Genomic DNA, 16,684 nt, shown 5'->3' on the forward strand with positions numbered 1-16,684 from the left:
GTATACCGCCCTTCTCCCATAGGACTCAGGGCGGTTCACAGCATATTAAAAACAAATAGTATACACAAAATACAAAAAATACAAAATACAAAAATACAGAAATACAAAAAATAAACCCCGATAAAAGCCGAATTAAAACCAAATATTACCAGCTGTGTTTCCGATTAAAATACTTTTAAAATTATCCCTACCTAAAATCATACCTTTCTCAGGCTCTGCAGCCTTGAAGACTGGTTCATACCTCTGGTTTCCGTCAAAGTCCTTCTAAGTCATCTCTACACGCCACACACCAATTGCCTATTTCCGCTCCCCTCTCCCCTAGCAGTGGATAGCAGGATGCCAGCGAGGTTCCCAACTGAAGACGGCAGATCCGACGGAATATTTAAGGCAACGTCTGTCCCCAACAGGATAGCAAAGGCAGGTCTTTCTGGATCTCATTTTTCCTGGGGACATCACATTCATGCAAGTCCTCCAAATGGCGCACATCCTGGAAGGCCCGTGAAGATATTTAAATATAACTTGGAAACCAAAAATGTGGCTATGCCACTTGTCCTTTTCCAGATCTGTGGCATACAGTTACCCTCTTATCCTGCAGATGTTTTTTTCCCCTCCCGGAATCATTCATACCCATTCAGATTTAGGTATCTCTCTCCCTAGTATATAATACGCTCCTTGCATTTGTCAGGAGAAACAGGCATGGGTTGGTTTTTTTTAATTGAGTAACTTTGATACTGGCAGAGTTTCGTGACCACCTGCAGGAAGAAGGAGATACAGTAAGTACAGAAATAATAGATCATTTTGTACCCAGGGTGTGAGCTCACAGTCCCATGCTCCCACTCTGCTTAATACCATCCTTTGCACACCGCTAAATCATTAATAATTTTATTAGCAGTGAGGAAAGCAGATCTGGATTACCTCTGATTTGAGCCACTCTCATTAAATGTACTCTCTCATCACAGAGTTCTGGGAGAAGATTGTCGGGAAGGGTGGGGGGGAACGACAGAAAGAGGAATATGTGGCTGTTGCAGTACTTCCCTGTCGTAGAACCTCTTGTTCCAAACTGGCAAGGCCCTGTTTTATTTTAGGGAGAGGAATGAAGCTGGACTGCGACTGTCCATTGAAGGCAAATAAATTCAATAATAGCATTGAAGGGAAACACTTCCAGGACTGCCCTATGCACGCTGTGTGGTTTGTGCTTTTTCATGTCTGAGGAACATAAACAGTTGCTGTTAGAAAAGAAATGCCAAGATAGTATAGCATCATCCCAGGTTTGGACTGGGTGGGATGGGATATAGTTCTCATGAATCCACCTCCAGACTCCTCTCCGGATGCCAGTTCGGAGGAAAAGGGCGAGTTTGAGTCTGCAGAGGAAAACACGGAGCTGAGTGTCGGTCAGGATCGGGGCTTGGAGAGTGCTAGCCTGATGGAGCAGGAGGGACAGTCTGAGGCTGAGCCACAGCTACAGTGAGTTGGCCAGAGGGCACCAGGCCAGGACCGGGAGCAGCTATCACCTGTTAGCAATGAGGAGCTGGAGTTCACACCTCCTGATCCAAGGATATGTAGAGCAGAGAGGAAACAGGCATAATACCAGTCAGTTAAACTACACGCGAGGAGGCAGCACCACGTTGCCTACTTAATCTCGCCCTGAGGACTTGAGCATTGCTGGAGCAACGTGCCCTGTTCTGTGCTTGTGTGCTCGTGCTGTGTATCCTGATGTGTTCGACTCCTGGACTGCTTTCCTGGACTTTGCGTGTGCCCATTGGACTCGGTTACCCAGTGACTCTTGCCGTGCTGAGTTCCGAATCTGGACCTGCGCAATGGGGGACCTGTTTGAGGGGTTTGAATAAACACCTGTAGAACTCTTACTGTATGTGTGTGTGTGTGTGTGGCACAGTAGTCTGGATTCTCCGGAGGGAGGGGCTTCTTTCCAGAGGACAAAGAGGTAGCGGATTCTGTCTATAGAAGAAGAACAGTAAAGGAAACTTCACATGTCGTTCTTGGTTCTTGGGGCCTGGCATCAATCCTGCAGGACTAAAACAACTATTGCATCACTATAGATCTACTCTGGGAACTGCTAGGGAGGAGCCTCCTTTGCGCTCTTCCTGCTTACCAGACATTCCAAGTTCCGCTGCCTCTGAAAAGCAGCCCCTCCCTCCTGGGAATCCAGACATCATTCCACCACACTGGGAGACAATATATGATCCATAGGCCTTTGTTCCTAATGACAGGAAACGGTCGTAAAATGGATGTCATAACCTTACAACTTAGCCCTACTCCTTTGGGATTGTATTGTGGCAAGTACATAAGGTGTGTGTGTGTGTGTGTGTGTGTGTATGTGTTGTTTTATGTATATATGTTTTATATATAAACACAAATACACATACACACACGAGAGAGAGAGAGAGAGAGAGAGAGAGAGAGAGAGAGAGAGAGAGAGTTCTCATACTTCCTGGACACTTTTCTTCTTGTGAGTATTTTTTCCCCAGGAACTAGAGTATGGAATTTATGTTGAAAGTATTTGAGTAAGAATAAAAGGAGAGAGAAACAAAAGTAATTTTATTCTGGGAGATTATTATACATCATCTAGGCAGGCAAAAGATATCAAGGAGATTTTTCAGCTTCAAATGACCAGATATTCAAAGAGATTCCATGGATTCCAATTATCTTGGTACCTGCTGGGAATCTAAATCTGTCAAGAGTCAGAGGTCCAGGCCCGGCCATTTTTGGACATAAACTTCACCAACAGGAAAGGCTTAGTTGAAGATATGCGCTCGGCCCTTTGAGAGAAAGTAATCATTTTATTGTGGAGCTGCATAGTCGATTATGGGTTCAATCGTAAACAATTCCCTCTCAGGAAAGAAAAATGGGGGAAATATAAAGAGGCTATTATGGATACACACAGGTAGTTCTTGACTTAAAACACTTCAGTTCATTTGAAGTTACAATGGCTTTGAAAAAAAGTGACTTATGACCGTTTTTCACACTTAAAACAGTATCTCAGGGGCTGCCTCAAAGAAGAGGGAGTCAAGCTATTCTCCAAGGCGCCTGAAGGCAGGACAAGAAGCAACGGATGGAAACTCATCAAGGAGAGAAGCAACCTGGAACTAAGGAGAAACTTCCTGACAGTGAGAACAATTAACCAGTGGAACAACCTGCCTCCAGAAGTTGTGACTGCTCCAACACTGGAAGTTTTTAAGAAGAGACTGCACAACCATTTGTCTGAAATGGTATAGGGATTCCTGCCTAAGCAGGGGGTTGGACTAGAAGACCTCCAAGGTCCCTTCCAAGTCTGTTATTTTGTATTTTGTGTCCTATTCTATATTCAACTATTGCTATCATACAATTTGGCATCCCCAGCCAGTTATGAATCCATCTGGTCTGGTGATTGTCTATCCCTCATTTTTCTAGCTTACCAAGTTGTGCTCTACTTTGTCAAATACCTTATTGAAGTCCAAGTATGCTATGTGCACAGCGTTTCATTGGTCCACTAATTTAGTCCTTTTATCAAAAACGGATGTAAGGTTTGTCTGACACAGTCTGTTTTTAACAAACTCATGCTGGCTTCTAGTAATCACCGTGTTCGTTTCTTGGTGTTCATGGATCCTCTGCTTGATTACATTTTCCAGGATTTTCCCATGTATTCATGTCAACTGATTGGCCTATAATTTCCTGGATCCATTTTTTCCCCTTTTTGCTGATTGGGACCACATCAGCTCTTCTTCAGTCCTCTGGTAGTTTCTCTGTGCAAGGGTTGCTTGGAAAATTGACATTCGGTGGTTCTAAGATGATGCTAGTTCCTTCAAAAACCTGGGATGCGAACCATCTGGTCCAGAGTGGATAGAAGAGGTATACAGGTCAAAATAGGCCAAGAAATGGTAAGAGGATACATCTTAATGTATCTTGTCTATTTTGACTTGTATATCCATTCTATTTCTCTTGGTGCTACTGTTGATAGGTTGAGCTATTTAAAAATAGATGTGAAGAAGGAATTAAGCAGTTCTGACTGTCTCCTTGGCATCTACTCCCATTAGTGGCCCTATCATTTTCTTGACTTTCTTCTTGTTCTTTATATATTGAAAGATACTTTTTTTTGGTTATTTTTGGTGTTAGTTGCCAGTTCATTTTGGGTTTTAGCCTTCCTGACTCCCTCCTTGCAGAATCAGAATAGAGCTGGAAGGGACCTTGAAGGTCTTCTAGTCCAACCCCCTGCTTAGGCAAGAAACCCTATACTATTTCAGACAAATGGTTTCCCACTCTTTTTATTTATTTTATTTATTTATTTATCGAATTTATACCCCGCCCTTTTCTTGAAAACCTCCAGTGTTGGAGCATTCACAACTTCTGGAGGCAAGTTGCTCCACTGGTTCATTGTCCTCACTGTTAGGAATTTTCTGCTTAATTCCAGATTGCTTCTCTCCTTGATTAGTTTCCATCCATTGTTTCTTGTCCTGCTCTCTGGTGCTTTGGAGAATAATTTGACCCCCTCTTCTTTGGGGCAGCCATGTTTAGTTGGCAGCATATAGGTAGTCCTTGACTTAGGACCACAGTTGAGCCCAAAATTTATGTTGCTAAGTGAGACAAGGGTTACGTGGATTTTGCCCCATTTTACGACCTTCCTAGACACCGTTGTTAAGTGAATCACTGCGGTTGATAAGTTAGTAACCCAGTAGTTAAGTGAATCTGGCTTCCCCCATTGACAATAGAATAGAATAGAATAGAATAGAATAGAATAGAATAGAATAGAATAGAATAATGGAAAGAAGAATAGAATAGAATAGAATAGAATAGAATAGAAGAGAAGAGAATAGAAGAGTAGAGTAGAGTAGAGTAGAGTAGAGTAGAGTAGAGTAGAGTAGAGTAGAGTAGAGTAGAGTAGAGTAGAGAATACAGAATACAGAATACAGAATACAGAATACAGAATACAGAATAGAACCTTGGAGGTCATCTAGTCCAACCCCCTGCGCAACCAGGAAACCCTATACCATTTCAGACAAATGGTTCTCCAGTCTCTTCTTAAAAACGTTTACTGTTGGAGCATTCACAACTTCTGGAGGCAAGTTGTTCCACTGATGAGTTGTTCTCGCTGTTAGGAAATTTCTCCTTATTTCCTTTTTGCTTTTCTCCTTGATTAGCACCTGAAACTATCCATCCATTGCTCCTTGCCCTGCCTTCAGATATCTTTGGAGAACAGGCCTGCCCCAGTCTGATCCCTCAGGGAAGTAAAACTCTCAACTCCATTTGGTTGAGGCAAAAAGTCACTTTTACTGAGAGATGCTGGTGGCAGTAGAGTAAAGCGGAATCTAACATTCCTGCAGCCAAATACAGAACTAAAAGCCTCGGCTTCCCTTAGCCTCCCCCATGGTCCATCAGTCCAGCCTTGAAGATGCCAGCAGCCGGCACAAACTGGATTCCAAGACACTCTGTTCTTCCTCAATTGTCGATTCCCCCCTCCCAATTTCCCATCATCTATCTATATAAATAAAAATGTAAATGTTCGTTTGTTCAAAATCTTAAATCTCCGAAAGTTCTTCACCGATTGCTTTGAAATTTTGATACAACATTGCATTCGAATACGTGCGTGTTTTTATATACCTACATTATATAGATGTCACACCTGTGACAGGTAAAAACATGCTTTTTTTGAAAAACAGCACCATCTGTTGGATGCTTTGAAATTGCCATTGAACGTGCAACTCATTGAAACTCCCACGTGCAACATTTCCAAAGCATCCGGCATGAGAAAAGTATTGAAGAAATGCAAACTTATTGTTTGGGATGAATGCACAATGGCGCATTGAGACTGAGCCACAGCAGCGCGTGGCCGGGTACAGCTAGTAAAGATATACAGCTCTATTGCCATTTGTTCCCCCTTCCCTTCCCCAAAGGATGACAGAACGCAGGCAAGGCCCCCAAGGGCTGGCTGAGGAATCCTGGGAATTGAAGTCCACAAGTCTTAAATTGGCCAAGTTTGAAAGACCCCTGGTTAATTTTCCAAGTGTTGTTCCTCCTCCATCATGAGTGGCTCAAGTGGCAGCAGTGACTTTGGGCATAGAAGGGATTGAGTTTCCACTTGCATTAAGCTACAATGGAAAATTGGGTGAATGCGGTGACCAAACCTGGACGCCGTATTCCACCTCCCATCCTAGGACTTGTTTCTGGTCCCCCCCACCCTCCTCTCCTTCCTTCTCTGAGCCTGTTTCAATTTCTCCGAAACCATCTTGTAAGCCCGGGGACAGAGGGCTCGAGTGTTAATCTACCCACAGCGAATCAGATAATTGTTGCCTTCAGGTTGACACTATTCTCCATTCATGAATGGAGAGGCAAGATTCTCAGGGAGCTTCATCAATCACTCTTAACGCCAGGAAAAAAGAGAGTCTGGAGGCAGAATCTTGAAAATGGAATCTGTGACATCCCAGCCGCCGTTCATTAGTGAACTCATTAAGGTGGAGTCTCACTGAATCATTTCAGCTTCTTGCTCTCTAATTGCTTAACTGAAGCAGTAAAGGCTCTTACACCAAATAGGGCTGAACTATCCATCTATTCTTCCCTTGTCGTGCTTGGGAATGCTTCTTTTCTTTTTCAACCTCCAAGCATTCTCTTACACAATACTTTCGTTGACATTCAAATATGAAGCCCCCTCCTGCTTGAAAGGGGACTCCACTTTGATGGAGAATGTGTATGCCGGCTTTTTTTTTTTTTACAAAAAAAAGCCAAATTGAGTCAGTCGTTCTTGGAACAGGAAGAAGGATTGTGAAATCCCTGGCCAGTGAGAGGTAGAAGTTTGTGCTTCAGCTTGTGCAGGGGGTTGGACTAGAAGACCTCCAAGGTCCCTTCCAACTCTGTTAATTCTATGTCCCTTTCAACTCTGTCATTCTGGTGTGCAGTTGGCCCCAATTGTCAGGCTGATGGGTCAAGACAGTGCTGTTTCCCAGCCTGGGTACAAATTTTTTTTCCTGGATCAAAACTTGACTCTTTCTTCAAGATCAAGACTGGGATGATGGTTTCACCCAAAAACTGATGATGATGATGATGATGATGATGATGATGATGATGATGATGATGATGATGATGATGATGATGATAATCCAGGTCCTTGGGAAGGACTCGATAGGTAGACAAAATGCCAAATCCAGTCTGAACATCTGGCTGACTGTGCGATGATTCATCATCATCATCATCATCATCATCATCATCATCATCATCGTAAAGTTGGAAGGGACTTGGAGGTCATCTAGTCCAACCCCCTGCCCCTGCTCAGGCAGGAAACCCTATACCATTTCAGACAAATGGCTGTGCAGTCCCTTCTTAAAAACCTCCAGTGTTGGAGCATTCACCGCTTCTGGAGGCAGGTTGTTCCACTGGTTAATTGTTCTAACTGTCAGGAAGTTTCTCCTTAGTTCTAGGTTGCTTCTCTCTTTGGTCAGTTTCTACCCGTTGCTTCTTGTCCTGCCTTCAAGCACTTTGGAGAACAGCTTGACTCCCTCTTCTTTGGGGCAGCCCCTGAGATATTGGAACACTGCTATCATGTCCCCCCTCGTCCTTCTCTCTGACGGACAGGATGGAATTCTCTGAGCCCAAGAATGCCTGTTTCCAAAATATTGCACAAGTGGTCATTGATGTGGTGTCCTCCAGGCATGGGGGACAGGCTGTTAAGTTGAGAGTTTCAGGGTGGATGTCCTGCCTACTGTAGACATTTTGTAATTTTGACGAGGGGGCCTCGATCAATATATTCTGTGTGGGTATTGGTGTTTTATTATTGTTGATGTTTTATATGGTATGTTTTGCTGTGCTGGGATTTGTCAGATAGATTGGTGGTCTTACAAACATGAGATATAAATAAACGGTAGGTAAGTGATCAGGTTAATTATTCTGTCACAATATTTCGCCTTAGTTCTAGGTTGCTTCTCTCCTTGATTAGTTTCCATCCGTTGCTTCTTGTCCTGCCTTCGGGCGCTTTGGAGAATAGCTTGACTCCCTCTTCTTTGGGGCAACCCCTGAGATATTGGAAGACTGCTGTCATGTCCCCCCTCGTCTTTCTCTTCATTAAACTGGACATACCTAATTCCAGCAACCGTTCCTTCTATGTTTTAGCCTCCAGTCCCCTAATCATCCTTGTTGCTCTTCTCTGCACTCTTTCTAGAGTCTCAGCATCTTTTTTACATCGTGGTGACCAAAACTGGATATTGAGCCTGATCCTCTTGTCCCTTCCAGCGTCTGGCATGGCCTCTTCCCCCCCCCCCCGACTCAGCCCAGAGGCCATTTTTCCTCATGGCCCTAGAGCAGTGGTTCTCAACCTTTTTAATGCCGCGACCCCAACCAGTCGTAAGTCGAGGACTAAACCAGTTGTAAGTTGAGGACTAAACCGGTCGTAAGTTGAGGACTAAACCGGTCATAAGTCGAGGACTACCCAACCGGTCGTAAGTCGAGGACTTTCCCTGCCCGGGAGCGCCATGCATGCGTGCTTCCGCCCCCTGCGCCGGCCGAGGCGTAGCTGGCAAGCGGCAGAGACGGAGCAGGCCGACCACCAGCTGGCCCAGCCCAAGGGAGGTAAGGCACCCGCCGGAAAAGGGGAAAAAAATGGCGGACAAAAAAAAATGGCGGACAGCCTTTCTTGGCGACCCCCGTGAAATGGTCGATCGACTCCAAATGGGGTCCCGACCCACAGGTTGAGAACCGCTGCCCTAGAAGGAAGCTGAAGGGCTGCCCCACAATTTCATCTTCTCTTCTTGCCTGCAAAGGAGAAAGGCAAGCAAAGGCCACTGACTCAGCAAAAAGGCCTTGGGCTGCCTCGGAGTCCCTTTATGTCCAGGCAGGAGAGGATTCTTATCGACCCTTCTGAAGGAAAAGTGCATCCTCATATCTCCAGATCGATAGACTTGAGGGGAAGGCCTCGGCCTTTTGCTCGGGCCTCTGAACACCGCAGGTAGTCCTCGACTTACCACTGCAATTCAGCCCCAAACTTCCGTGAGACATTTGTTAAGTGAGTTTTGCCCCGTTTTATGTCTTTTCTTGCCACAGTTAGCAATAGCAGCAGCACTTAGACTTATATAACGCTTCACAGTGCTTTACAGCCCTCTCTTAAACAGTTTACGAGTCAGTCTATTTGTCCCCAACAATCTGGGTCCTCATTTTACCGACCTTGGAAGGCTGAGTCAACCTTGAGCTGGTGAGAATCGAACTGCTGACAGCTGGCAGAGTTAGCCTGCAACTACTGCATTCTAACCTAAAATTTTAGATTGTGCAGAAATGGACAGATTGACACTAAAGAGAAAAGAGAAAAAAGACTCAGTGTACTTTAGAACAGGGCTTTTCAACCTTTTCACCCATTGTACCACTTTTAGGATATGGCACTATCCGAGTATCACCAGTCGCCTAGCAATGTGTCAAAAACTTGATGACCCAAAAAAAAGAAGGAAAAAAGTGATGAAGTACAGGTAGTCCTCAACTTACAACAGTTCGCTTACAATGTTCAAAGTTACAATGGCCCTGAAAAAAGGGCCCCCCAAGCCACAGCCGAGCAAGACACCTGCCTGCCCGCCCGGCGGCACTCTTCCTCCTGTCCGAGGTTTTCATTGTTGTGAGCATTTCTGTTGAGGGTTGGCAGTGGGGGTGGGGTGAGGGGGTGTTTGGTTTTTATTCCCCCCCGTCTGCTGGGTGGTTGCAGCAGGTTTTGGTCACTTCACATGACCCTGGGACACTGTGACCGTCATAAATATGAATCAGTTGCCAAGCATCTGAATGTAAATCACAAGACCCTGGAGAGGCTGCAACATTCCAGCTGATCGGCGCCTCTTCTGGGCTCAGCAGAAACACCAGGATCAGTGCCGAGCTCCAGCTGGAGCCTGGCGCTGATCCTGGCGCTTCCGCTGAGTCCTGACAGCCCTGCAGTTCCAGCCGTCTCTCGCTCAGGCTTGTGCGGTGCTGCCACTGGTTCAGCTCATTCCCCTCCACTGCTACCACTTTTCTAGGATGGTCGCGTACCACCTGCCAGGTGCCAATGTACCACAGGTGGTACCCGTACCACTGGTTGAAAAGCCCTGCTTTAGAACATGCGCTAAGTTTTATCAATGGCTAGAAAAGCGAGTTAGAGAGAAAGGAAGGTGATATGTACTATATAACATTGATTATATATTAGTAAGAAGAAGACTATTGAGCAATTAACCTATTGATTATGATAATATAGAAATTAATTATTACTCATTGTTTTTTTAAACACATAAACCCAGACAATATGCTGTTTGCTAAATATTAAGAATGTTATTTTAAAAGAAACCCCAACCCTAACTCTAACCCTATAAAAATTAATAATATATAGATATAGATATAAAAGAAGAAGAAGAACGACAAAGTCCAGTGGTCTCGTGAAAAAAGCACCTTTGGGACAACCATGACCTGGATTGACTGAGAATCTCAGTTTAGCTAGGCTCCTGTTTCTCCTTCTGGCTATTCTTTCTCTTACGTCTGCACTTTATATGATGTTTCCTAAAAAAGGAAAGAGTGTGATTGGCCATATATATTTCAGAGGGCCAACATTTTATGGCTCAAAGCTGGAACAGCTTTGCAAGTGTCCTAACCCTGTGGCATGTTTTCCCACCCCTGTACACCCAAAACAACCCCCCTCACACAACTTTACTCATGGCCTGCTCCCATCAGCTGCCCTTATCTATTCATTCTGCAAGAGTTTTGGCTCTGTTGCCTGCAAGCAAGTGTCTTTCACCCACCCACCCACCCCTGGCAGTTAAAACCTTCCCCATCTGGTGCCTTGCAGATGCCTGGCTTTCAGTTCTCCTTATTCCCAGCTTTATTGTCATGAGATTTGTAGGCCCACATCTGGAGAGTGCCAAACTGGAGAAAGATTGAGTAGGGGGGGAAAATCTGTGCCTTATGATTAATGAAATGATCACAAAGTGACTTATGCTAACGTGAAGAATGACAAGGGAACGGAGGCTAAAACATATAAGGAACGGCTGCTGGAATTGGGTATGTCTAGTTTAATGAAGAGAAGGACGAGGGGGGACATGATAGCAGTGTTCCAATATCTCAGGGGCTGCCCCAAAGAAGAGGGAGTCAAGCTATTCTCCAAAGCGCCTGAGGGCAGGACAAGAAGCAATGGATGGAAACTAACCAAGGAGAGAAGCAACCTGGAAGTAAGAAATTTCCTGACAGTTAGAACAATTAACCAGTGGAACAACCTGCCTCCAGAAGCGGTGAATGCTCCAACACTGGAGGTTTTTAAGAAGAGACTGGACAGCCATTTGTCTGAAATGGTATAGGACTTCCTGCTTGAGCAGGGGGTTGGACTTGATGACCTCCAAGGTCCCTTCCAATTATTATTATTATTATTATTATTATTATTATTATTATTATTATTATTATTATTATTATTATTATTATTATTATTATTATTATTATTATTATTATTATTATTATTATCACTAACCTGTTGGCTTAAAATAGTGATCCTTAAACTGGGGGGGGGGTTATTAGGGCAAATCTTGGGGGCATTGCTTGTAAATAGCTTATCTGCGAGTCAGTTTGGGACTGTGCCGACAAGTCGTCTTGAGCCCAGAATTTCTGTTGCTAAGCAAAACACTGCTTAAGTGAATTGTGCCCCGTTTTACAACCTTTCTGGTCACAGTTGTTAAGTGAATCACTGCAGTTGTTAAATTAGTACCATGGTCGTTAAGAGAATCTGGCTTCCCCCATTGACTTTGCTTGCCAAAAGGTCACAAAAAGGGATCACGTGACCCCGGGACGCTGCAACCGTCATAAATGTGAGTCAGTCACTGAGTGTCCAAATTTTGATCATGTGACCACAGGGATGCTGCAACGGTCCTAAGTGTGAAAAATGGTCACAAGTCTCTTTTTTCAGTGCCATTGTCACTTGGAACGGTCACTGCGTGAACTGTTGTTAACCGAGGACAACCTGCACAAGGGAGCAGGGAGGAAAGATCCAAATGATAAGTCCCAGGAGGTGCCAGCCTCATGTGGAGTTTGATGCCCTCATTACCCAATCAGAATCAGAATAGAGCTGTAAGGGACCTTGGAGGTCTTCTAGTCCAGCCCCCTGCTCAGGCAGGAAACCCTATACTATTTCAGACAAGTGGCTGTCCAGTCTCTTCTTAAAAACCTCCAGTGATGAAGCACCTACAAACGTCTGGTGGCAAGCTGTTCCACTGGTTGATTGTCCTCACTGTTAGGAACTTTCTCCTTAATTCCAGGTTGCTTCTCTCCTCGATCAGTTTCCATCCGTTGTTTCAGAGGAGAGGAAGGCTGCAGAATAACCGCGTTTCCCCGCACACGCCCGGCCCTAAGGCCTAGCATGACTCAACAATCTCCCAAAGGATTTTCTCTTTCCTTGCATTTTTGGCATCTTCCCCCCCCTTCCCCCTCCCGCTGGGTAGAATTGCTTTAATTTCCCAAGAGACGCCTCTCCCCTTGACGCGCTGTCAGCCGGGCACTCGGAACCTGTCTCTTGTTTTTTGCTCCATGCGATGGGCTGGAGCGTTGTCAAAACATGAGAAGCAGCCCGCAAGTGTCACCAGCGTGATCCAAGTGCTCAGCCTTGAGGGGTTTGTAAGGACCCACCCCACTTTGCATCTTAAGAAGACAGAACTCTTGGAATATTTCTTCCAACAGCCATCTTTATTAAGAGAAGATGGTTGCAGGTGTTCTAGACAGGACCTGGGGCCCAAGCCCTACGGTTCAAGGTTTTAAGTGTTCCCAAGCAGCCCCCCCACCCCACCATCCTTCCAGCGACAATCCCAGGCGTTACATTTCCACCCCCTTTTCCTCACGGCCGGCGGAAGGGAAACTTCAGAGAGGAGTAGATGAAAGCTGATGGGCCCTATTGTTATGATCAGTCCTTTTGGTGCGATCCACATTCAGTCCCTTTGAAGTTGTAAGGGAGGAAGTGGGAGCCATAAAACCCCTTTGCTCATCCCTTCATAGTATGACAGAATCCAGAGAGGGCAGAAATGGGGTTTTCCATAGTCGATAACTAGAGATGAAATATAATTGGATTCTGACACACGTAATAATCTTCGGCACGAATTGTCCCCGTTTACTGAGCAGGTGCCGTCTCCTCTCCGAAGAGATCTCGCGGGCTTCATTAAGCACACCGAGGGGGTTATGATGACAAGACCACCGTGGTGGCTTAGCTTTCTAGCTTTTGATAGCCTGAAAGAAGGAACCGCCTTCATTCTTATCCGTCCCTTGGTGCTGTTCCCAATGCCCCGATAAAATATTTGAGCCACGTCTATAATATCGACAGAGCAAACGATCGTAATTTATTGATGGAGATTTATAGCCCCCATTTCCCGCAGCTTCCTCCAGATGTATGCCTACCTCACCAATCTGCATTGAAGAGGTCAGCTACCAGTGGGGTGGAGAGGTTGGAGGGCTTCACACACTCAAAGGCGAAGCTTGTAGTGAAGAGAAGGTCCATGAGAGACACGATAGCAGCGTTCCAATATTTGAGGAGCGGTCACAAAGAGGAGGGGTCATCCTATTCTCCAAAGCCCCTGAAGGCCGGACAAGGAATAACAGATGGAAACTGATCAAGGAGAGATTCAGCCTAGAAATAAGGAGAAATTTTCTGACAGTGAGAAGAATCAACTAATGGAAGAGAAGTTGCCTTCAGAAGTTGTGGGAGCTTCATCATTGGAGGCTTCCAAGAAGAGACTGGACAGCCCTCTGTCAGAAATGATGTAGGGCAGTGATGGCGAACCTTCTAGAGACCGGGTGCCCAAACTGCAACCCAAAACCCACTTATGTATTGTTGGGTGCCGGGTGGGCATGGCCCATTGGGTGGGTGTAGCCCATTGGGTGGGCATGGCCCATTGGATGGGTGTGGCTGCAGTGGTAACGGCAGACTGGGTGGGACTAAAAAGTTCAATCAATCAATTCCAACTTTGCGAGATCTTTTTTTTTCCCATGAGAAGTTGAAATTGATTGATTGAACCTTTTTTTTTTTTTGCACACAGCGGCGGAGGCCTAAAGCGAAAAGGTTTTATAAAACCCAGCTGAAGGCCTAGGACTGGGGCGACAGCGCGCGTGCCCACAGAGAGGGCTTTGAGTGCCACCTGTGGCACGGGTGCCATAGGTTCGCCACCACGGCTGTAGGGTCTCCTGCTTGGGCAGGGGGTTGGACTAGATGACCTATAAGGTCCCTTCTAACTCTTGTCATTCTAGGCTCTATGATTTACAGCATTGCCAGGTTCTGTCTGCTGTTTGCTCTTGTGACTAACTACCCGTCCAGGTTGTTGTGAGGCTAAACATGCGTCCCCCTGCTGGCTTCTGTTCCCTCTTTTCATTAAAAAAAACAGCCTCAATGTCCCCGAAGGAAATGCTAGGGCGGCTCTGCAATTTGCCTGCGTGGTGCCAAGCGTCTGCCTTTTTCTGCTCTCTCAAGGTCGTGGCAAAAATAGCCTGTTCTCGTACGATTGGACTCTTGTTTGCACGGCATGCTAAACTGGGTCAGCAGAGGTTACAGCGTGTTGTGCAAACAGGATCCAGTTAATTAACTCCGGCAGAAAACCGTAGTTAAACCTTCCCACCTCGCGGGCTGCGGCGCACAAATGAATCCGTAGCTCCCCGCCCCAGAGGGATCCTGCAGAAATAAGCCTGGCTTAGGAACTTCCTCTCTGCCCGCTGCGAGACTGTCTGCGTGCAGCCCAAAGCAGAGTTTCTCAACCTCGCTGGCTGGGGAATTCTGGGAGTTGAAGTCCACACATCTGAAAAGTGCCGAAACGCTGGTCCAAAGGCCTCCGTTCTGAGGGCCCATTTTGAAGGCCCGTTCTCTGGGGGGGAGAGGGCGGTTTAAGAAATGCTACATACAGGTAGTCCTGGGCTCACGACCACAATCCAGCCCAAAATTTCTGTCGTTAAGTAAGACAATTGTTAAGTGAGCTTTGCCCCATTTTACGACGGTTGTTAAGTGAATCACTGCCTTGAATAAGTTGGGAACCCGGCTGTGAGGTAAATCTTCCCCGTTGGCTTGGCTTCTCGGCAAAGGGGATCGGGTGATCTTGGGACACAGTGACGGTCGTAAATATGAGTCACTTGCCAAGCGTCTGAATTTTGGCCACGTGATCGTGGGGGTGCTGCAAAGGTCGCCCCTGTGGAAAAATGGTTCATAAGTCACCTTCCTCAAGTGCCGTCGTTAACTTCGAACAGCCACTAAACGAACTGTTGTTGTTAAATCGAGGACGACCTGCGCAAAAGGAATATAAATTCCCTTGCCCAGGAAAAGACAGGCCCATGGAGAGGCTGAATTCACATGGGCAGTTAACTTTTCAAGAGGAGGCAGTGACTCCAGCGGCCCTTTCTGTGATGATGATGATGATGATGATGATGATGATGATGATGATGATGATGATAAGCACCACTTGAACACCATCGGCATTGACAAATTCGCTATTAGTCAATTGCAAAAGGCGGCCTTACTAGGAACCGCCTCCCTCCTGCGACGAGATCTGTAATACCATCAAACATCCACATCTGCCTATCCCAGGTCCTTGGGAAGGACTCGATAGGTAGACAAAATGCCAAATCCAGTCTGAACATCTGGCTGACTGTGCGATGATCCATCATCATCATCATCATCATCATCATCATCATCATCATCATCATCATAAATAGACAAGCACCTGCAACATAACACCCTGGACTTAACAATTGTCGATAAGAAAGACAAAAAAGTCTGGATAGTGGACGTGGCAGTGCCTGCAGACAGCAGAATAGACGAGAAAGAACTGGAGAAGATAACAAAATACAAAGACCTACAAATAGAAATAGAAAGACTGTGGCAAAAGCAAGCAATTACTATTACCAATAGTAATAGGCGCCTTGGGTGCAATCCCAAAACAACTGGAGCACCACTTGAATACCATCGGCATTGACAAATTCGCCATTAGTCAATTGCAAAAGGCGATTGCAAAACTGCTTCCATCCTGCGACGAGATCTGTAATAACATCAAACATCCACATCTGCCTATCCCAGGTCCTTGGGAAGGACTCGATAGGCAGACAAAAATGCCAAATCCAGTCTGAACATCTGGCTGACTGTGCGATGATCCATAATAATAATAATAATAATAATAATAATAATAATAATAATAATAATAATAATAATAATAATAATAATAATGTTGGAAGGGACCTTGGAGGTCATCTAGTCCAACCCCCTGCTCAGGCAGGAAACCCTATACCAGTGATGGCGAACCTTTTAGACACCGAGTGCCCAAAAACTGGGCCTGGCCCCGCTCCACCCCCTGCCCCGCCCCCACCCTGCCTGCCCGCAGGGCCACTCACCGCCTCCAGGGCCTGCCCAGCAGCGCCATGGTGGCCATGCTCTCTGCCCATGCCCCGCAGCATCAATTCTGCACGATGGGGCGTGAGGGCAGATTCTTGTCTATGCTGCCTGGCTGCCATGTCCTTGGCTGCACTGCTCCACAAAGGCCACACTCGAGGGTGACTCTCCTCCAGGGAGGCTGCTGGTGAGGTGGGGGTCACGGGGGGAGGCAAGGCTGGGGCAACGGCACGTGTGCCCACAGAGAGGACTCCGAGTGCCACCTCTGGCACCCGTGGCATAGGTTCGCCACCACTGCCCTATACCATTTCGGACAAAGGGCTGTCCAGTCTCTTCTTAAAAACTTCCAATGTTGGAGCATTCACCGCTTCT

The 16,684-nt window shown here is 46.0% G+C and overlaps 1 protein-coding gene across 1 annotated transcript in view; it reads left to right on the forward strand.

The window, feature by feature from the left end:
• The first annotated feature begins 1,300 nt into the window (after positions 1 to 1,300).
• The window catches only part of RTN4R (reticulon 4 receptor), an 18,474-nt gene continuing 3,090 nt past the window's right edge, over positions 1,301 to 16,684 (forward strand). The window contains exon 1 of the mRNA XM_015826840.1: positions 1,301 to 1,391. Coding sequence (XP_015682326.1) covers positions 1,301 to 1,391 — 91 coding nt within the window. The remainder of the gene's footprint in view (positions 1,392 to 16,684) is intronic.

The sequence above is a fragment of the Protobothrops mucrosquamatus genome, unplaced genomic scaffold (assembly GCF_001527695.2).
Source record: "Protobothrops mucrosquamatus isolate PMUCROS unplaced genomic scaffold, P.Mucros_1.0 scaffold3323, whole genome shotgun sequence".
Taxonomy (NCBI): Eukaryota; Metazoa; Chordata; class Lepidosauria; order Squamata; family Viperidae; genus Protobothrops; species Protobothrops mucrosquamatus.